This window comes from Schistocerca serialis, chromosome 5, assembly GCF_023864345.2.
Source record: "Schistocerca serialis cubense isolate TAMUIC-IGC-003099 chromosome 5, iqSchSeri2.2, whole genome shotgun sequence".
Classification (NCBI taxonomy): Eukaryota; Metazoa; Arthropoda; class Insecta; order Orthoptera; family Acrididae; genus Schistocerca; species Schistocerca serialis.
The window spans coordinates 750,466,933-750,490,761 of record NC_064642.1 but is presented as its reverse complement, the minus strand read 5'-3'; the positions used below and the strand labels follow the sequence as shown (position 1 = coordinate 750,490,761).

Here is a 23,829-nt window from a genome sequence, read left to right as displayed (position 1 = left end):
TGTATCAATAATTACAGATTTCTGTAGTTGTATATATGCATTTGGATGTAGCTGTATTGCATTGATGTACTGGTGGATATTGTGTGGTATGACTCCTGTAGTTGATAGTATAATTGGTATGATGTCAACTTTATCCTGATGCCACATGTCTTTGACTTCCTCAGCCAGTTGGATGTACTTTTCAATTTTTTCTCCTGTTTTCTTCTGTATATTTGTTGTATTGCGTATGGGTATTTCGATTAGTTGTGTTAATTTCTTCTTTTTATTGGTGAATATGATGTCAGGTTTGTTATGTGGTGTTGTTTTATCTGTTATAACGGTTCTGTTCCAGTATAATTTGTATTCATCATTCTCCAGTACATTTTGTGGTGCATACTTGTATGTGGGAATGTGTTGTTTTATTAGTTTATGTTGTATGGCAAATTGTTGATGTATTATTTTTGCTACATTTTCATGTCTTCTGGGGTATTCTGTATTTGCTAGTATTGTACATCCGCTTGTGATGTGATCTACTGTTTCTATTTGTTGTTTGCGAAGTCTGCATTTGTCTGTTGTGGTTTTGGGATCTTTAATGATACGCTTGCTGTAATATCTGGCGTTTATTGTTTGATCCTGTATAATACTTATAATAATACTTATAATACTTATTTGATCCTGTATAATACTTATTATTATTATTATTGTTATTTTTATTTTCAATTTTCAAAAGTCAGAACCATTCCACATGGTTGGACTAACAGCAAATGTTACTACCAGCTTTATCTTAGCTGTCGCCGTAAGTGAGCCTCATTAATTTACAGCCTAAAAAGTGTCACATCTGCTGTGGAAAAATAACCACACATCATCAGAATAAAGGGATGTTTTCCACATACTACATGCCTGTTACAGCAAGTTATTACTGTTGTAACTTAGCACGGAATCAAACCTGTGCCTCTCTACATAAGAACACCTGCCAGTTGACAATTCAGCTATAGCGATGACCAGCGAAAACTTCCTCATTCGGGGATCAGTGTGTAGTATCTGTTGGTAATAACAGCATGTTTCCCTGTCAGAAAAGCTTTTCTCTCCTCCTAGAATAGGTCTAGAATACAGACAGGATCATTTTTGCATTATTTTTCAAGTATGACTCTTCTTTTGCTTGTTCCCAACATCATCATCATCATCATCATCATCATCATCATTTAAGACTGATTATGCCTTACAGCGTTCAGTCTGGAGCATAGCCCCCCTTATAAAATTCCCCAATGGTCCCCTATTCAGTGCTAACATTGGTGCATCTTCTGATGTTAAGCCTATTACTTCAAAATCATTCTTAACCGAATCCAGTACCTTCTCCTTGGTCTACCCCGACTCCTCCTACCCTCTACTGCTGAACTCATGAGTCTCTTGGGTAACCTTGCTTCTCCCTTGCATGTACCATGACCCCACCATCTAAGCCTGTTCGCCCTGACTGCTACAACTATAGAGTTCATTCCCAGTTTTTCTTTGATTTCCTCATTGTGGACACCCTCCTGCCATTGTTCCCATCTACTAGTACCTGCAATCATCCTAGCTACTTTCATATCCGTAACCTCAACCTTATTGATAAGATAACCTGAATCCACCCAGCTTTCACTCCCATACAACAAAGTTGGTCGAAAGATTGAACGGTGCACAGATAACTTAGTCTTGGTACTGACTTCCTTCTTGCAGAAGAGAGTAGATCGTAGCTGAGCGCTCACTGCATTAGCTTTGGTACACCTCGCTTCCAGTTCTTTCACTATGTTACTATCCTGTGAGAATATGCATCCTAAGTGCTTGAAACCGTCCACCTGTTCTAACTTTGTTCCTCATATTTGGCAATCAATCTGTTTATATCTCTTTTGTTTTGGAGATGCTAATCTTCATACCATAGTCCTTACAGTTCTGATCTAGCTCTGAAATATTACTCTGCAAACTTTCTATCGAATCTGCCGTAACTAAGTCATTTGCATTTGCGAGACTGCTTATTTTGTGTTCACATATCTTAATCTCACCCAGCCAGTCTATTGTTTTCAACATATGATCCATAAATAATATGAACAACAGTGGAGACAGGTTGCATCCTTGTCTTACCCCTGAAACTACTCTGAACCATGAACTCAGTTTATCGTCAACTCTAACTGCTGCCTGACAATCTACATAAAGACCTTTAATTGCTTGCAAAAGTTTGCCTCCTATCCCATAATCTTGTAGAACAGACAATAACTTCCTCCTAGGAACCCGGTCATATGCCTTTTCTAGATCTATAAAGCATAGATACAATTCCCTGTTCCACTCGTAACACGTCTCCATTATTTGCTGTAAGCTAAAGATTTGGTCCTGACAACCTCTGAAAGGCCTAAACCCACACTGATTTTCATCCAATTTGTCCTCAACTAATACTCGCACTTTCCTATCAACAATACCTGTGAAGATTTTACCCACAACGCTGATTAAAGAGATACCTCTGTAGTTGTTACAATCTTTTCTGTTTCCATGTTTAAAGATTGGTGTGATTACTGCTTTCGTCCAGTCTGATGGAACCTGTCCCAACTCACACGCCATTTCAATTATCCTGTGTAGCCATTTAAGACCTGACATTCCACTGTATTTGATGAGTTCCGACTTAATTTCATCCACCCCAGCCGCTTTATTGCACTGCAATCTATTGACCATTTTCTCCACTTCCTCAAATGTGATCCTATTTCCATCATCATTCCTGTCCCATTGTACATCGAAATCTGAAACGTTACTGATCGTATTTTCACCTACATTGAGCAACTCTTCAAAATATTCCCTCCATCTGCCCAAGGCATCAACAGGATTCACCAGCAGCTTTCCTGACCTGTCCAAAATACTTGTCATTTCCTTCTTACCTCCCTTTCGAAGACTGCTAATTACACTCCAGAATGGTTTTCCAGCAGCTTGACCCAAAGTCTCCAACCTGTTTCCAAAGTCTTCCCAAGATTTCTTCTTGGATGCTGCAATTATCTGTTTGGCTTTGTTTCTTTCTTTAACATAACTTTCTCTGTCTACCTGAGTTCTAGTATGTAACCATTTTTGATACGCCTTCTTTTTCCTTTTACAGGCTGCCTTGACTGTGTCATTCCACCAAGCTGTTTGCTTCATCCTACCTTTACACACTACTGTTCCAATACATTCTTTAGCCACTTCTAGTACTGCGTTCCTGTACCTTGTCCATTCCTTTTCCAATGACTGTAATTGACTACATTCAACTAACTGGTACCTTTCTGAGGTCACTGTTATGTACTTGTGCCTGATTTCCTTATCCTGAAGTTTCTCCACTCTTATCCTCCTACATATGGCCCTGACCTCCTGCACTTTCGGCCTCACAATACCAATTTCACTGCAGATTAAATAATGACCAGTGTCATCAAAGAATCCCCTGAATACACGTGTGTCGCTCACAGCCTTCCTGATCTGTTATTATATAGTCAACGACAGATCTGGTTCCCCTGCCTTCCCAAGTATACTGGTGAATGTTCTTATTTTTAAAAAAGGAGTTTGTGATTACTGAGCCCGTACTGGCACAGAAATCCAAGAGTTGTTTCCTGTTCCTGTTGGCCTCCATATCCTCTCCAAATTTACCCATAACCTTTTCTTACCCTTCTGTTCGATATCCAATCCTGGCATTAAAATCACTCATGGGCAGAACAGTGTCCTTGTCCTTTACTTTAACAACTACAGCACTGAGTGCGTCATAAAAACTATCCATCTTATCTTGATCTGTCCCTTCACAATGTGAATATACTGACACAATCCTAGTTTTCTTGCTAGACACTGTCAAATTTATCCACATCAGTCATTCGTTTACATACCTTGTTGCAACTATGCTGGTTTCCATTTCTTTCCTGATGTTCCAAACTTAAAAAAAAACTGACTGTTGCATTTCATTGATGTCAGTGCTTTACCCTGGCTGTGATTTTCCACAACCACTATTTTTGCTGTAAAATGTAGATTGTTGAGATTCCATTGGAAGCATTGACAAAATTAAATTTGTTGTACAGTTCTCTACATCTTTTTTTTAGCATCAAGTGATTTACCGAGAAGGTAGTGCAAGATATTCAATTTCATGTTGTTGAGCTACAGATTATACTTGCTGACATTTGATTCCCAAGATTTACTGCATATGTTATTATTCATAGTTATTGAATTATTCACAGTTATTATTCATAGTGCACAGTGATTTAATTGCTTCTGTTTTGGACAGCAACACAAGAGCCTAGTCAGAGCTCTACATATTAAATATTGTCACGTAGAGGAAGGTGTAAGTAGATGAATGACGAACAATAACTTCACTTAACAAAGGTTTATTCGGCACTTGCACATACAAGAGCACGGTGCGAACTGCCTCCAGCCAGAACACTAATGGTATATATACAGTTACAGAACATTCCAGTACAATGCTTCTTGCCATTTGTGGATACTTCTAGAATGTACTTGAACTGAATATAGAAATTAAAATTTTTCAGTTCAAGTGAGTTTTGTACTCATGTCCCTCCATGCAACAATATAGTAATATAACCACTAGACTATGGCGGCTGGGCTGCTTGGCTTCTTCTGCGACATTGCTCCCTCCTTAAGAGAACAGTGTATCAGTGTTACGTCCTCCTAGTCTGGGAACGAGTCACTGGTCCTGCATACTCCGACTCCCGATGATTGATGTTCGCCCTGGCGGTGACCTGTTGCAGGATCCTTATAGGGCTTCATTCAAAGGACGTGGACCGTATCTTTGATCTTCCGTCGTCTTGTGTCGGGGTCAAAATCTTCAATTTCATATGTAACATCAGACAACTGTCTTACAACCTTATAAGGTCCAAAGTAGTGCTTGAGGAGCTTCTCAGAGAGTCCAAACTTCTGAACAGGAGTGAAGATCCAGATGAGGTCACCAGCCTGGTAGACAACAGGGTGGTGGCTCGTGCCATACCATCTTGAGCCTGCAGCTTGCAGAGTCAAGCTAACTGCCGAGCTTTCTCAGCTCTGGTTAATACCTGGGTGACGTAGTTGTCGTCCACATCATCAGGATGTAACGGAAACACAGTGTCCATCGTCGTTGTCACTTCACGCCCATGCACCAGGAAAACTGGCATAAATCCCGTGGTGTCTTGTTTGGCGGTGTTGTAGGCAAATGTCACAAAAAGTAGCACCTCATCCCAGTTGCTCTGCTCAACATTGATGAACATTGATAGCAGGTCGGCCAAGGTCTTATTAAGGCGTTCAGTGAGCCCGTTAGTTTGTGGATGGTAGGCAGTCATCATGTGATGAGTAATGTTGCACTGATGGTTTATCTCTGTCACAAGATTTAATTGACAAACTTTCCCTTTATCCGTAATTAACAACCTTGGGGCACCGTGTTTTAATATAATGTCTTCTACGACGAATTTGGCTACCTTGAATGCTTCGGCTGTTTTCATGGCTTTTGTAATGGCATAGCATGTCAAATAATCAGTGGAAACAATAATCCATCTGTTGCCACTAACAGACGTTGGAAATGGTCTGAGGAGGTCAATCCCAACACACTGGAAAGGCATAAGGCATTTCTTTCTCCTCTGGCACTCTCGACAGTGTGACACACAGTGATGGACACTCCTAAAAAAACCTGGACAGAAAAATCTCTTGCAGATTCTATCGTATGTCTTAATGAAGCCTAAATGTCCGGCCTCAGGTGTGTCATGGAATTTCTGTAGAACATCTACGCGCATGTGTTTAGGAATCACTGGTAGCCACCTCTTTCCAAAAGGGCCAAAGTTTTTCTTGCAAGGTAACCACCTTAAATTGTCCTTTCACATCCTTTGACCGATTTAAGGCAAGCATTATTTGAGATATCTTGGCGTCCTTCTGCTCAGCAGAGAGATCCTGGAGTGCAGCAAGACAGTCAAAGTCTTGATAGTCTTGCAAAGGGTTTCTTGAGAGACAGTCGGCATCTTGGTGTTTTCGTCCACTTTTGTACACTATGGTAATGCCATACTCTTGAAGACCTAGTGACCACCTGGTGAGTCATCCTGTTGGATCCTTAAGACCTGTCAACCAACAAAGTGAATGATTGTCTGTAACAACTGTGAATGACCTTCCATAGAGATACTGTCGAAATTTGCACATGGCCCAGATCACAGCAAGACATTCTCTTTCTGTAGTTGAGTAGTTTTTCTCAGCTTTTGTAAGTGTCCTAGAAGCATAGGCTATAACCTTCTCTTTTCCGTCCAAAATCTGCACCAGAATAGTACTGATCCCGTACCCACTGGCATCTGTGTGTAGTTCTATAGGTGCTCTATTATCATACAGACCAAGTACAGGGTCAGTTGTCAGAGCTTTTCACAGCACATCAAAAGAGTCGTGTTGGCACCACCCCAGATAAATTTAGCATCGGCTTTTAACAACTGTTGGAGTGACCTGGCTTTTATACAAAAGTCTTTGATAAACTGACGGTAATAAGAACACAATCCGAAGAAGCTTCTTACATCTCTAATACTTTTAGAAATAGGAAATTCCATTATAGCTCTCACCTTTTCTGGGTCTGGCCACACACCTTTGTTTGACACAAGGTGTCCAAGTATTTTGATATATTTTGCTCCAAAGAGACACTTTATTGGATTAAGTTTCAGTCCGCCTTGTTGGAGACACTTAAGAACAGCCCTCAGTCTTTTTATGTGTTCATCAAATGTCTCTGAGAACACTATAATGTCATCTGAATAACAAAGACACATCATCCACTTCAGGTGCCTTAGAAGATTATCCATCAATCGTTCAAAAGTTCCTGGTGCATTACACAAACCAAACGGCATTACCTTAGTTTCATACAAGCCCTCAGGGGTGATGAATGCAGTTTTCTTACGATCCGCTTCATCTACCTCGATTGGCCAGTATCCCGAGTACATGTCCATGGTTGAGAAAAACTTCAGACAATCTAGTGTATCGTCAGTTCGTGGAGGAGGGTAAATGTCCTTTTTATTTATCTTATTAAGCTTCCTGTAATCAGCACAAAAGCGCCAACTGCCATCCTCCGTTCTAATAAGAACCACTGGTGACGACCATGGGCTCTGTGAAGGCTGAATGATGTCATTCTTCATCATTTTCCCTACCTCGCCATGAATTATTCAACGTTCCGTTGCTGACACACGGTATGCTCTTTGGCTTAATGGTTGATGGTCTTCAGTGCTGATCCAGTGCTTCACTCTCGATTTGTCTGATTTGCTCTTCACCTGTGGAATGAAGCATTCAGAGAACTCTTGAAGAATGGCGAGTAGCTTCTTCTGTTGTTTCTTAGTGAGATCTGGTGATAGTCAAGCTAGAAGATCTTGTCTCGTAGTGGTAGTGCTCATTTCGCCCACAGACTTGGCATGGGAGGTTTCTATGATGTTCAACTGTTCTGCGATTAATGGCTCAGCATTTGCTATGCACATGTGTCTTGGAAGGATCTGCGGTTCTCCGCTACAGTTAACTATCCACAATTCACCGAATCCATTCTTAAATGAGACAACAGAGGCTGGGATGACCAAGTTATTCTTCAATGGTATACTTCTCTTGCATTCCACTACAAGATCCATGGGTTGATGCATGGCATGACACATGACAATTACCTTCCTAGAGCTGACTGCAGGAATGATCACTTCATCCAGCACACATGCGGATGTGCATCTTCCTGTCCACAGTATCTCATCTTGTCTAGCATAATCTTCAAGCGACCACAAACTATAATTGCTTGAGAAGCTTTCAGGAAGTCCCATCCGAGAATGACGTCATGAGTACACTCTTGTAAGACGATGAATTCGAAGGGCTGTGTATGGCCACTTATACTCACACGAAGGGTACATCTTCCTGTAGGTTTTACATATTCCCCATTAGCCACCTTTGGCAGAGATGTTTTATTGTCAGCGAATACAGTTTTCTGCAACTAGCGACAGTACTTCTCCGAAATGACTGAATATGATGCTCCAGAATCTACAAGAGCTTGGGCTGGTCAGCCATCCATGAAGATGTCAATGTAGTTTCCTATCATTTTTGTAGTGATCGCCGGCGGAGGATTTATCTCTTCGGTGGCCTCACCTCCAAGGAAGGTCGCAGCCTTTAGTTTTCCATGTTGTGGCAGCTAGGTGATCGGCTGGAGCTTCTAAACGGCGATGGAGACCTTGATCGGTCTGTTGGGGGGCGTCCTCTCCAGTGGCTAGCTTGCGGAGATGGTGACCTATGTCATCCTGCACCCACATCTTCTTGTTCATCTTCGTCGTCCTGGAGTTGGTGTCAGCTAAGATTGGTCTGCTATCTTCTGATGCAGGTGTCATCAAATACCCGCCATCTTTCTCGACAATAGCACACCACGTGTCCCGGTCATCCTCAGTGGAAACATACTGGTCGGTTATCTTGGGTCCTCCAGACATCAGTCTTTCTTGGTGCCCAAGCAGGTTCCTCATGTGGCATTGTAGGAATGTAACTTCGCCTGGGTCTCGACTTTTTGACAGTTTTAAAGGGAAAGGAAGGATGAGAGATTGGGTTCAATGTCTGTTCCACTTCCTCCCTTATGACCTCTTGAAGTGTCTCGGTTTTGTGCTCGCTGTGCAATCCAAGAGCCTTCTGAACTTCCTCTCTCACTATCTGATGAAGAACACACTGCTTGTTTACCATTCAGAAACTTCAAGAGCCTTCAAGAAGTGTAAGTCCAGAAGAGCAGGTTACATGTGATGTGGAGGTCCAACAACAACTCTTAGGTGACATGTGATCTTTTATGTGATTGGATCAATGAAGTGTTTCCTCTTTCGGTGAAAAAATATTCATTTGCGATGAATCTCCAGTCCATATCTTGCTTGTTATGGGTAATGCTCTGGCCCATTCTCCAGGCCTACAAGACCATCTCCTTGAAGAATTTCAGTTTAGTAAGATCCATTTTCTGTCTCCCAACACCACTCCATTGCTCCAGCCAATGGACAGGCAGATTACTCTTAATTTTAAGAAGCTGTACATTAAAGCACTCTTGGAGCATTGCTTTGAGTTGACTAAGGCTACTAATCTCACTCTCAGAGAGTTTTGGAAGTATCACTTCAACATTGTTGCTGCGTCAAGATGAGTGGAAAGGTTTGGGAAGGGCTTACCAAGAGAGACAAAGATGTAGAAAGCTAAAATGGAATGAAGCAAGGGGTAATTACTGTGAATAAATGCTTAGATGGAAGGAATTAATGTAAATTAAGGCTAGGTGGGTGGTGAGAAGCAAGGACATGTTGTGGTGTTAGTTACCACCTGCGGGGTTCTGAGAAACTGTTGTCTGAGGGAAGAATCCAGATGGTGCCTGTGGTTAAACGGGCACTGAGGTCATGACTGTCATGTTGTACAGCATACTCTGCAACAGGATATTGTGTGTTGCCTGTATACACCTTCTGACTATGCCCATTAACCCTGACTGATAACTGGGTGGTAGTCATGCCAATGTAAAAGGCCGAACAGTGATTACTCTAACAGCTGGTATATGATGTGTGTCATTTCACAGGTGGCTCTCCGTTTGATAGTATATGTTTGCCAGCTACAGGGCTGGAATGAGTGGTGTTAGGAAGGTGCGTAAGGCAGGTCTCGCTCCAGGGATGGTCACAGGGGTAGGAGCCATAGGGTAGGGAGATGGGTGCAGAAGGAACGTAGGGTCTGAAAAGGATGTTGTGGAGGGTGATGAAAAGCTATTCTAGGTGTGGTGGGCAAAATCTCAGGCAGAATGGATCTCATTTCGGGGCATAATTTTAGGAACTCGTGGCCTTGTCGAAGTAGCTGATTGATACATTCAAGACCAGGGTAATACTGGGTGACAAGTGGTGTGCTCCTAAGTTATTTTTTGGAGGGATCAGCATTGTCAGTATTGGATGTGATGGCCCGTTAAATCTGCTTTTGAATTAGGCTGTTGGGATAATTATGTCCAGTGAAGGCTGAAGTGAGAGTGGTGGCATATTTCTGAAAAGGGTCTACATCCAAACAAATACGTTTGCCTCGAATGGCACAGCTGTATGGGAGGGAACGTTTAACATGAAAAGCATGGTAACTGTCAAAATGTAAGTAATGTTGTTTGTTAGTGGGTTTGATGTGGACGGATGTGTGTAGCTGGCCTTGGGTGAGGATGAGATCAACACCAAGAAAAGTGGCATGGGATTTGGAATAGGACCATGTGAAATTTAATTGGGAGGAGGTATTTAGAGATTCCAGGAATTTAAACATGTCAGCCTCACCATGAGTCCATACGGTGAAGATGTCATCAATGTATCTAAACCAAACACGGGGCTTTCCTGGGATCCATAATTCTTCTGCCCCTTCTGTTGCCCCTCCCATCTCTGTTACATGCAGTGCACTTAGCTTTTCACTCTTATTAACTTGTGCACAGTGTTTCTGTCTTGCATATTATCCTATCTTCCACATTTAAGCTCTGATATTCTCGAATCTCGTCCAGTGCAGTGCCCAACAATCAGTCTTTCTTTCTCATTCTGTCCAGTAAGTCTCCCTGACCCAGGGTTCTGGGTGACTTTTCTAAACTGTACCTCTTTTCCTAAACCTCTATAGTTCTTTTCCTTCACCCCCATTCTTCCCCTTCAACTCTTCCACCAGAAGAAGGAGCCACTGGCTCCGGAAGTTCGTAAAAGTTAAATCCTTTTGTATGTGTGTATCCCCCTGCCATTGCTTAGTGAGTACATTTTTTATCTGTCCATTTACATTGTAGTTAATAGTAAGTATTATAACACCATAATCTTTCATAAAGTTAAATTTTGACATCTTGGATATTTGGGAATCCAGCCGTATGTTCACGTTGTTCTCACACAATATTTCAACAGCGTGCCTCGCTGTCTTCTTCAGGTGCTACCTGAGACTGGTCCTTGGGTCGATCGAGTCTAGTATTTATGCCTGGAAGGAGCTGGCCGTTCCCTAATCGATCCGCGCCGAGTCGAGTGTTCCATCTGTGGTCTGCTTCAATGGACCCCTCCAGTCGCGGATGTTGCGACTGCCGTCTGCACCCATTTTGGCAATCGTCAATGGTTGTGGTCATCATCTGAGGTGTGTCAGATCTGATCTGAGATGTTGGGTACTCTGTCTCATGACTGGGTGGCAATGGACAGCCCTCTATCACCAGTGGTGGCCAACCTATTAGTGGAAAGTTTGAAGAGGAGGCACTCTCTTCAGCCACATATCAACCCACGTGCTTTTTTAGGTATGTGGATGATACCTTTGTCATCTGGCCCTATGGTAGGGAGAAGTTAGATGAATTCCTGCTACATCTGAACTCTTGCCATCCGAACATTCAATTCACAATGGAAATGGAGAAGGATTGACTACTTTCGTTCTTGGATGTTCTAGTGAAAAGAAAGGCAGATGACACATTTGGACCCAGTGTGTACCGCAAACCTACGCACACTGACTTATACCTACAAGCCAGCAGTTGCCACAATCTAGCACAGAAGAATGGTGTGCTCAAAACACTGGTCCACAGAGCACAAACTCTTTCAGATCCTGATAGTTTGGCCACAGAGATAGAACACTTACGATCAGTGTTCAGCAGGAATGGGTACTCCTCTAGAGATATCCAGAAGGAACTTCAACCTGCGAATCAGCCAAAGGAGCCAGAAGAAGAACCAGAAGAGGCAAAGAAGATGGCATACCTGCCATACGCCAGACTTATCTCTGCCAAAATTAGCAGGATTGTCCAGAAATATGACATCAAGAGCATATTTTGCCCACCCACCAAAATTGTGGCTATGCTGGGGAATGTAAAAGATGACCTGAGGCTACGCAAGCCAGTTATTTACAACATACCATGCCAGTGGTGGTGTCATACATTGACCAGACCACCAGAACTGTGGACATCAGGTGTAAAGAACACCAGAGATATACCAGCCTCAGACAGGCAACTAAATCAGCCATAGCAGAGCATTGTGTGGAACTTGGTCATTCAATGGATTACAGTGACACCAAGATTGTGACACAGACCTCAAGAGTTTAGGACAGTGTCATTAAAGAAGCCATTGAGATTAAGGTCACAGACAATCTAATCAACTGTGACTCGGGATACCAAATCAGCACTCCCTGGAATCCAGCACTTGAGCTTGTGAAAACTCAACGCAGGACACTCCGGGATTCTACAAGAAATAGAAGTGGAGACCGAGAGAACAGCCGTGAGACAAGGTGTCGGACATTAGAGACCAGATTTGACACACCCCAGATCATGAACTCGACTTCAGAAGACGGCCAGGCTGGGCGTGGATGGTGGTTGGAACACCGGTGACCAGAGAGGGCCAATGTAGCTGCGTCTGGTGGGCGCAGACCGCAGACGGGACACACGATGCGGCGCGGACCGATTATGGAGTGCCCAGCACAAAACAGAAGTGTAAATCATAGTAACAGTCATGAGACAGAGTACCCAACATCTCATATTGGGTCTGACACACCTTGGGTAACTACCACAACCATTGAGGATGGCCAAAACGGGCACGGATGGCAGTCGGAACATCCGTGACTGGAGGGGTCCATTGAAGCCGAGTCTGGCGGGCGTGGACCACAGTCTGAACACTCGACTCGGCACAGACCGATTAGGCAACGCCTAGCTCCTTCCAGGCATAAATACTAGACTTGATCGACCAAAGGACCAGTCTCAGGTAGCGCCTGAAGAAGACAGCGAGGGATGTTGTTGAAATATCGTGCAAGAACGACGCGAACATCCGGCTGGATTCCCAAATATCCAAGATGTCAACAGATTGCTGGGAAAGCATGAAGAATTACAAGTTAAATTTAGCTTCTTTTCTAAGCCGTCCTCCAAATTGTAGGACATGTAATGTAACAACAGAAATGCACATGTGGGTTTTCCAAAGATATTGAGGCATTCCTATTTAAGGAAATGGGGACCTGTATTTAAATTGTATGGGTCTCACCCTCGCCCCTCACCCCTCTCCCCTCTCCCCGCAAATAGTTTTATATGTAAGTAAGAACAGATGGACATGAAGAAGAGGCTATACTATTGCAGCAGGTTATGACTTGCTGTTGTCTGAATGAGATATGAATGTATCAACTGATCTTCAGTGATTAAAAGTTCCAGCGTAAGATTTTAGGCTTGAGTGTGTACAATTAAATACATTTTAAAACTTGTTTCACACTTGGTTATTAGCTAAAATGAAGGGAATGCCCCAATTGTTAATGCTTCACCATTAAAATGTGATATACTAACATCCATACACCACAATCTGATGGATTTTTTTGCTATGGTACCCAGGGGCACCAGCCACAACTCACATGAAAACAGCCACAACTCGCATGAAAACTATAATGTGTGAGTCACAGAAAGCAATGCTCACGCAGTCCGTAGCAGCCACGTGAAATTTTCAAGTATGACACCATACCACCAGGAGGCACACCGAGAGCTATGGACCACCAGGTACCTCACGAGCCAACAGCAAGAGGTCGCTGGCTGCATCATGAGAGCACACCTACATCCGGTCATGAGTCACTAGGAGGCAGCATGTCTCGTCCTGGATAACAGCTATTTAAGGAAACCCAGGAATCACTGCGGACAGTTACCAATGATGAGAACTGGCTGTCTCATGTGCTGACTGCTTGCAGTCCCTCAATTAAGCTCTCGTCAACATGCCATCAGTAATGACAGCAGAACACAGAGAAGTAGGCTTCTTTGTTGGAAAAGAGCTTTCTTCAAGTGTTGGTAATTTCAGTGTTTAGTTATGCTTCCAGGAAGTTAGGTGGACCAAATCCACAGTATTCTATTTTTACTGGAACCACTAAAGAGGCAGAGTTAATTTGTAATTATAAATAGTGTCAAAACGGATTTTTGGTTTTTAGAAGGACAATAAAGGAGCTATTGTACTCCTACTGGGACTCTCTTTCAATCAGGAAAAATAGACAGATTTTTCACCTTTTTTGTTTGTCAGCATAGAGTCTTCCCCTCCCCACTTGCTTCCCAGCTACTTCCAATCATTGACAGAACACATTTCATTTTTTTACATCAATATGACATAAATTTTACTGATGATCAGCCGACCTCGGGGAAGATCAATTTGGATTCCGTAGAAATATGGGAACACGTGAGGCAATACTGACCCTACGACTTATTTTAGAAGCTAGATTAAGAAAAGGCAAAACTACATTTCTAGCATTTGTAGACTTAGAGAAAGCTTTTGACAATGTTGACTGGAATACTCTCTTTCAAATTCTAAAGGTGGCAGGGGTAAAATACAGGGAGCGAAAGGCTATTTGCAATTTGTACAGAAAGCAGATGGCAGTTATAAGAGTCGAGGGATATGAAAGGGAAGCAGTGGTTGGGAAGGGAGTGAGACAGGGTTGTAGCCTTTCCCCGATGTTATTCCTTTCCCCGATGTTATTCAATCTGTATATTGAGCAAGCAGTAAAGGAAACAAAAGAAAAATTCGGAGTAGGTATTAAAATCCGTGGAGAAGAAATAAAAACTTTGAGGTTCGCCGATGACATTGTAATTCTGTCAGACAGCAAAGGACTTGGAAGAGCAGTTGAACAGAATGGACAGTGTCTTGAAAGGAGGATATAAGATGTACATCAACAAAAGCAGAACAAGGATAATGGAATGCAGTCGACTTAAATCGGGTGATGCTGAGGGAATTAGATTAGAAAATGAGACACATAAAGTAGTAAAGGAGTTTTGCATTTTGGGGAGCAAAATAACTGATGATGGTTGAAGTAGAGAGGATATAAAATGTAGACTGGCAATGGCAAGGAAAGCCTTTCTGAAGAAGAGAAATTTGTTAACGAGTATAGATTTAAGTGTCAGGAAGTCGTTTATGAAAGTATTTGTATGGAGTGTAGCCATGTATGGAAGTGAAACATGGACGATAAATAGTTTAGACAAGAAGAGAATTGAAGCTTTTGAAATGTGGTGCTACAGAAGAATGCTGAAGATTAGATGGGTAGATCACATAACTAATGAGGAGTTACTGAATAGGGAGTTTGTGGCACAACTTGACGAGAAGAAGGGATTGGTTGATAGGACATGTTCTGAGGCATCAAGGGATCACCAATTTAGTATTGGAGGGCACCGTAGAGGGAGACCAAGAGATGAATACACTAAACAGATTCAGCAGGATGTAGGCTGCAGTACGTACTGGGAGATGAAGAAGCTTGCACAGGATAGAGTAGCATGGAGAGCTGCATCAAACCAGTCTCAGGACTGAAGACCACAACAACAACATATGACCACATGGGTTCCATCAAAATTTGTGGTTGGATTGGTGCTTCCTTGGTAGAAGGGACATTGTATGTTGTCTTGGATGCAGAGTCATTAACAGAAATAGAAGTAACTTAAGGTATACACTAGCAGGAAAGTGTAGTGCAATCTCTGCTGCTCATGTTGTCTATTCATGACCTGACATGTAATATAAATAGTAATGTTAGACTTTCTGCAGATCATGCATCCAATATTCCTGCAAGAGAAGCTACAAGATAGTCAGTCAGATCCTGATAAGATTTCAAAATGGTTAAAATCATTTTCAACTTCCATTAAATGTGCAGAATTGTAAAATTGTTGATTCTGCAAAATTCTGAAAAATAGTATCCTATTACTGCAACATCAGTGAGCCGCAATTGGAAAGAACTCGTAGGGATACTTGGGTGTAACGGTTTGTGGCAATATGTGAAGGAATGATCACACTGGCTCACTCATAGTTTAAACAACAAGCAGACTTAGAATAATTAGGATCACTTCCATAAGGACTGTGAAGGCAAATTAAAGTGTGGACAGGGGCATTTAAACAGTCATTCTCTCCAAGCACCATATGCACTTGGAACTGGAAGAAATCTTAACATGTGATAGCATGCCCACTCTTCCTACTTCTGATTACTTATCTAAAGGGAACGTTAGATTAATGGAAACTGATCTGAAGCTACATTTCATAAATTGGCAAAGTGTAAAAAATAAATCAAGTTTCTAATTAACGTGACTGAGAAACCTCTGCATGACTGCAGTTAAAGCTCAAAAATAATATACTGAAGTCTTTCAGGAGACAATCCAAAATGTAACTAATTTTTAGCAGTGGAATTGTCCAGATGTGTACATGAAAGCTTTCATGGATAATTTTTGTCTGTCATTTTGGGGTAGATTTCAAAAACATATATTCTAAGGCTAGAATATAAATATTCTGATCTATTGTACTATAAACCATTATTTCTAAATATCTTGTATCCCTTCATCTCTCTTATATAACAGTTATGTGTCGCACAGTAGTATGAGTCTTTAGATTGATTTCATGCATCCACAGGAGCAGCACATATAGCATTTAGTGTGGTCAGTGTGTGTTTGTGCAGGGGGGTGGTGGGCAGTGGGTTGCATCCATGTGTATACGTATAGATTCATCCTAAAGCTAGCAAACTTTTATTCCTTTTGTGTACCTCAATGCTTCTGCTTTTTGGTGAGTTGTTACCTTTACTCCTAAACTAATTACGTTCTGCCACAGCTTTTTGTACCATATGTATGGAAGAACAGAGAGAGAGCATGATTTGATTACTTCACCACTCACTGTTACATATTATATTCGTAGGATTCAATGTAATTTCTTTTTCTGTTGTTGTTTTCCAGTTTCCTTCTATCTCTTGCTGAACATTGCTGAAGATACAAAAGTGGAGGATAAAATGAGGAAAAAGAATATTTGTGGAATGCTTACAAAAAGTCTTGATAGAGACAACTGTGACCTTCTAATATTAGTTGTCACATTCCTGAAGAAGCTATCAATCTTTAGAGAAAACATCATTGATATGGTAATGTATTGTGTAATAATATATTTAATGTATCATGTGATGAATGTAGCCCACTTGTCAGCTATATATTGACTGATAGTGACTTTCTCTGTATTGAATAACAAAGATATTGTTTTTGTTTTTGGCTGTAAGTGTTCAGTACACTTGTGGAAGAATTATACTCTGCGTACTGCTTCAGGCTATACGTAGGTGGCTAGAGCCCTGCAACTGGGGCATCCTGTGCTGTTTTTGCATGTTCTCTTGACCTGTTTTTGAGAGTGAAGTGATAAGTTTCACAAGCAAGCAGTGCACTGCACATTACCTGGAGAAAAGCAGCGATGTGGAGGTTGCAACCTTTAGGATAGTGTGCCTTTGCTTTGTGCCTCATAAAAATTGCATAACAAAGTAGGCTGCACTTTGTGCATCGAGCTTTTTTTCCTGAGAATGAGCTTTATGTGGGGATTACGACACAGGAGTTACTGAAACTTCCTGGCAGATTAAAACTGTGTGCCTGACCAAGACTTGAACTCGGGACCTTTGCCTTTCGCGGGCAAGTGCTCTACCATCCGAGCTACCGAAGCACGACTCACGCCCGGTCCTCACAGCTTTACTTCTGCCAGTATCTCGTCTCCTACCTTCCAAACTTTACAGAAGCTCTTCTGCGAACCTTGCAGAACTAGCACTCCTGAAAGAAACCATACTGCGGAGACATGGCTTAGCCACAGCCTGGGGGATGTTTCCAGAATGAGATTTTTACTCTGCAGTGGAGTGTGTGCTGATATGAAACTTCCTGGCAGATTAAAACTGTGTGCCCGACCGAGACTCGAACTTGGGACATTTGCCTTTTGTGGGCAAGTGTTCTACCACCTGAGCTACCGAAGCACGACTCACGCCCAGTCCTCACAGCTTTACTTCTGCCAGTATCTCGTCTCCTGCTTTCCAAACTTTACAGAAGCTCTTCTGCAAACCTTGCAGAACTAGCACTCCTGAAAGAGAGGATACTGCGGAGACATGGCTTAGCCACAGCCTGGGGATTGTTTCCAGAATGAGATTTTCACTCTGCAGTGGAGTGTGCGCTGATATGAAACTTCCTGGCAGATTAGTTCTGCAAGGCTCGCAGAAGAGCTTCTGTAAAGTTTGGAAGGTAGGAGACGAGATACTGGCAGATGTAAAGCTGTGAGGACCGGGCGTGAGTCGTGCTTCGGTAGCTCAGATGGTAGAGCACTTACCTGCGAAAGGCAAAGGTCCCGAGTTCGAGTCTCGGTCGGGCACACAGTTTTAATTTGCCAGGAAGTTTCATATCAGCACACACTCCGCTGCAGAGTGAAAATCTCATTCTAGAGAAGTTACTGCTCATTACTTATTTCATGACAATATATTAACACTGTTCAGTGAAATAAAATACAGTATTCAGAAACAGCTTTTGCAGTGCTACTGAACGCTGCAATGTTTGATGGCTAAGGTTGCTTGGATTTAGACAAATTCACTTTATATGAATAAGGTAACAGCTCCCCACTATTGTAATCTTATTATTGGCTCTGATTTTGTTTTTACTTTCTGACGACTTCCTTATTTGCCTAACATCTGGGTATGAATCTTCCTCGCAAAGCTGTCACTGTTCAATTTTCTGCATTCATTTAAATTGTTGCATGTTAGTGCATCAAAGCAATACCATATGTTTAAAACCAAAAATTGGAAAGAAACTGAAACTTTCCTCAATGCACACAGCAGTTAAGAGAAAGGAAATGTTGATGTTGCATTAAAATCACCAATAGACTGGATCAAAGAAGAGTTTGCAGGCACTCCATGTGCATTAGTCACTATTCAAGCCAAGCTGCTTGTGCTTCGTTGCTAAAATTTTTCTAGCTGCTAATATGCACTTGTCACTGATTGGTTCTGGAGAGTTAGCATGGACTCTTCTCTCAGGTGACACATTTTGAGCTTAACATTTGGACCACATTAAAAAATAAAGTTTTGTAAGTGAAACATTTTGATATTAATGAACTGCAGATTTTTAGGCTTAGTGATTACACTTCTGCTGTCATTATTTATAAATGGTCAGTGAAGCATATGAACCATTAGTCGCTACCTTGCGGTTAGAGTGGGAAACTCATAGGTATATTAGGATCCAGAGACATGGAGATAATATCTCTATCACTAGATTATCCAGTCACAGCCAATTTGCTATACCAGATCTGTCAATTCATTCGCAAAGTCAAAAAAGAAAAAGCCAGAAGGTTAAAGATTATGACACCAATAGTAATAGAGAAAGAACAATTATTTTTACTTTTAGGCAAACGGTTGATTGAAATATGGAGCTTAGGTGAACTTAGTCAAAAATTGTTGTTATAGTAACTGAGATTAAGGAAAGATAAGTTGATTTCCTGGTTTTAACAGAAACAAAATAAAAGGGGAAATCTTTCAAAAAAAATTGTGATTGCATATTTAATTATTCTGGAATGAAAGATAAAGGGGCTGCAGCTGCTGTAGGAATAATATTTCATTGAAGACTCACACTCTGATTAATGCAACTCTTACTTTTTTAAAAAAAGTAGAGAGAGAGAAGCTTGAATGCATTATCCTTGTTACCCAGTACCATCCAGGCCTTGAATGCCTCACTAAATTACACCAGTGAGACTATGACTTCCCAATTCAAGCTATTGAAAAAGATCCTCTCTCCCTGATATCCTTCCTACACCATCCACTGTCACCTTCCATAACCCTCTTCACCGCTGTTTTATCCTAGTTATGGTGTTCCCAACCATTTTATGTACCCAAAGTTTCTTATTACTGCAATCGTCTCATCTGTGAAACCTGCCTTATGCACCCACCCACTAGCACCTACTCCTGTTGTGGCACTGGTATATACGACAATATCAAACAAAGAGCAACTTGTAGAACCATGCATGTTCTTTATTGCCTAATTTGTCTCCACAGCACAGTGTTTTGTGTAGGAATGATTGCCACTAAACTGGCTGAGTGCATGAATGGGCATGTATACAAGAAATGTCTGGCTTAGGGATGCCCAGTATTGAAACTTGCCCTTCAACACATACTTGTGTGCCTAAATCCTCCTGTACTCTGCTAACACACCATCACTTTTCTTTTTCATTATGATTATTTTTTATCATTTTGATTTTATTGACTATGTGACCATTTATTTTCATTTACTTTTTCGCCTTCGTTCTCTCCCTCCTCTCTATTTCATTTTTTCCATTCTAGTTTCTAATTGCATTATTTGTTTCTGTTCCTCTTCATCTGTCTTTACTTCTCATTCATCCTCTGGACTAAAGCTGACACAGTGCTTGCCAGTGAACTATCTCTGACCTCCAACGCTTTCTGCCAGTGCTCCATTCATCCTTGCACACCCTTGTCCTCACTACAGGTGGGTCCTTGTCATCCTGGGGTTTGAGTGACCTACCCTTTCTGCAGATCCCTCTCCCATCCTCAGGGAGGAATTAATAGTCCTGAAACCTAGGATATTTCATACCCTTTTACTTAATGAGTGTGTATCAGCTGTTCTAAATATTTGACCTCTTGAGGGTAAGTAATAGCTTGAGTAACCTAGTTTTTTATTTCGTTGTAACCAAGTAGTTTTGATCTTTTGGTCTTTTTCAAGTGATATGCATATGACATGGATGCATCATATTTGTAAGAGACCAACCCATTTTATGTGTAATGTAATGAACACTCCATTGGAATAAACAGACAAGCCTGTTATGCAAGTGAATGCAACCATAATGAATTGGGTGAACACACTCCTTTCACAGGTTGCATAAAGGTGAAGAGAATGTCATGCAGTGTGCATTTCCTCAATAGAGTGTGGAAACAGTGAATGATGTTCACCACATACACAAGTTAAGGATGTGGAGGCACATCATGAACAAGCTTGAACACAGATGAGTGTGAAGAATTCATTATTAGGAAAGATGTGCTGGCATCATGGAAGATTTGTAGTACTATGGATGTGAAAAAGGGAAGGAAAGTCATTCTCATTATAAAGGTGACAAAGAAATATGCAGCTGGGTGATAGAAGATGATGCAAGTGACAAACGGATGAAACAAGTAGAGGAATTACAAGTAGTAAAAATCCAAGAGTGTACTGTGTTAGGTATTGACAAAAGATAATAGTAACCAACTGTTATATTTTCATACCACTCAGGGAAATTTTGTTCCATTAAATGAAACATGCATGTGCAACGTACCACACAAAAATCCATTAAAAATAGTTTAAAGGAGTGTTACCAATGGGCGAACTGGGAACCTGCCAGAATTAGAATCTTAAGCTCTCAAACAAAATTCTACTGGTAGACAGAGCAGTGAAGTACCTAGGGGTAACCCAGGTTGTGAAACTAACATGAAACCTTGACATAAAGTGTAGTAACCACAACCAACAGCGGGAACGCCTTGGGCCGCGGATCGGAGCCGCCAGGCGGGGAAGCCGCCGGCGGTGGAGCACGCACCACCGCGTAAACACAGGACAAGTCGGACGACAGACCAACGACAACTGACAACAACCGACCACGACCGACTATGAGCAACACAACAAGGAAGAGAGAAACAACGGAGGCTTGTGGAAACCACAACACCAAACACCAAACATAAATCCACTCAGAACCAGAGCCAGGCAAATGTCAACAACGAGCAACGACCAGAACGCAGTACCGCCGAGATAGAAACGAAATCCAGAGTGAGTACCAGACTGGTTGGACTAGGGCAGAGCGGGTCCCTATATACGAAACCGGAGGGAGCGGCTATTGGTTGCTGTCTGCATGTGGCTTAGCGGTGGTGCCCTCGCTGTGCGAGTGCCGCTGCGCAGAATAGCCGCCGCGGAGGCGGAGCCCTCTATGGGCTGACCACGTCCATTTGTTCTGCTGTGTGTTCGACTTCCGCGGCGGAAGGTACTAGATCCCTCCCCCCCCCCGAAATTGGTGCATAGGGGCGGAAATGCCCCGTACGATGCCGAGGCGGGCGGAACGAGGGCACGGGTTGTGAGACGTCCGGAGGGACCACTGGCGGAGGGGTGGGCAGACTGTCTGCGGCATCCATCAAGGTGTCACCAGAGGGCAGGGGGTCAGTGGGCGTCTCTATACCCCGGCGAGGCAGAAGGGGTGCCTGCAGAGCCGGCGAGGAGATGGAGGTTGAAGGGAAGGGCTCCACCTCGAGGGACGTGTCTGCACCATGAAGCAGGGAAGGCGGTGGGGGAGAAATCAAGGCAGGGGCCTGAGGGCGGAGTTGGTTATGGTGGCTGCGCTCGAGCCCTCTGTGTGTCTGTACGGTCGTCACTCACCGCCCATGAGCTGCTGTCACCGCAGCGGGCATCCATGCAAGTGTGCTGCCATAGGAGCGGGCCCACACGGCCATGCCCGGGGCGTAGCGCCGGGAGGGGCGAGAGCGAGGCCCAGAAGGGGATGGTGTCAGCAGGTGGAGGAGGGTCCGAGGTTGTCGCCCGTGAAGGAGTTCGGCAGGACTATGACCAGCCACCGGTGTAGTGCGGTAGGTGGTTAGAAACAAGGTGACGGCCGAGGTGGTGGCCGACAGCTCCACTGATTTCATCAGCTACTGTTTGAAAGTACAGACCAGGCGTTCTGCCGCACCATTGGATGAAGGATGGAAGGGGGGAGAGCGAATGTGTTAGTGGAGCAGAAGGCCTGGAATGAGGACGCCGTGAATTGGGGCCCATTATCTGTGACCAACATCTGAGGAAGGCCTTCAATGGCCAACACCTGTGCCAAGGCGGTGAGGGAGGCTTCAGTGGTGGTGGACGCCATACGAACCACATATGGGTATTTGGAATAGGCATCAATGATGAGGAACCACATGGAGCCTAAAAAGGGGCCTGCAAAATCGAGATGGATCCTGTCCCAGGGTTGGCTGGGTGTTGGCCAGGGCGCGAAAGATTGTGGAGGACGAGCCTGATGACGCGCACACACCGTGCAACCATGGACCAGGTGCTCAATGTCTCCATCAATCCCTGGCCAATAGACATGTCGTCGAGCCAACGCCTTCATGCGAGACATCCCCCAGTGTCCGCGATGTAATAAGTGCAGGACACGGTGGCGTAAGTCCGGAGGGATGATCTCCCGATGGGCATCTGAGTCCGTGGACAACAGGAGGACGTCCTCCATCACCGAAAGTCTGTGTGAGACGTGACACCACCGGCTGAAGTCCGTTTTCAAATGTCAGGTAAGGTAGGGAGGCCAACCATGGGTGACATAGCGGAGGAGGTGCCACAGAATGGGGTCCCTGCGCGTGGAAGCGGCGATTTGCGTGGCTGTCAGAGGAAATCCATCGAGAGTCTCCCGGCGGGCAGAGTCGATGTGGAAGCACAGGACTTCCTGCTGTGGTCGAACGCCGAATCGGGTCCTGCTGGGTGACATGACAAGGCATCTGCATTAGTGTGTTGACTGGTGGGCTTATAGCGGATGGTGTAAGTGTAATTACGCAAGAACAATGCCCAGTGCTGAAGACGCTGAGCCGTCCGTTCTGGGAGGTGCGAATGGGGCCCGAAAAGGGACACTAAGGGCGTGTGATCCATGAGGAGGGTGAACCGCGCCCCAAACAGGTAAATGTGAAATTTCTGAACTGCAAAAATAATGGCAAGAGCCTCCTTTTCGATCTGAGAGTAATTCCTTTGCGCAGGGGTTGACGTCTTGGATGCATATGCCACAGGTTGTTCCGACCCATCCTCATTCCTGTGTGCCAGGTCTGCCCCAATCCTGTACACTGAGGCACCGGCCGCCACCACCAAGGGACGATCCGGAGAGAAAGGCGTCAGGCGAGGGGCAGATTTCAGCATCGTCTTCAGGCGGGTGAAAGCCTGATCGCAGGCAGAAGTCCACATGTAAGGTACCCCTTTGCGACGCAGGCGATTTAGGGGATGCGACGTGGGCGGCTTGGGGTAAGAACTTTAAGTAATAATTGACTTTCCCCAAAAATACCTGGAGTTGGGATAAGTTTTGTGGATGGGGAAGGGCATCGATGGCTGCGACATTGCGGTCTGAAGGGCGAATGCCATCTTTACTGAGCCAATGTCCTAAGTACTCCACTTCCGGTTGAAAAAAACCGCACTTCTCCGTTCGACAACGT

General features: G+C 43.4%; 1 protein-coding gene across 3 annotated transcripts in view; it reads left to right on the top strand.

Moving 5' to 3' along the window:
• Nucleotides 1-23,829, top strand: part of LOC126481575 (kinesin-associated protein 3) — a 206,948-nt gene that overhangs the window by 29,978 nt on the left and 153,141 nt on the right. For all 3 annotated transcript variants that reach the window (XM_050105432.1, XM_050105434.1, XM_050105433.1), the window contains exon 7: nucleotides 16,583-16,761. In XM_050105432.1, the coding sequence (XP_049961389.1) occupies nucleotides 16,583-16,761 (179 nt within the window). The remainder of the gene's footprint in view (nucleotides 1-16,582; nucleotides 16,762-23,829) is intronic.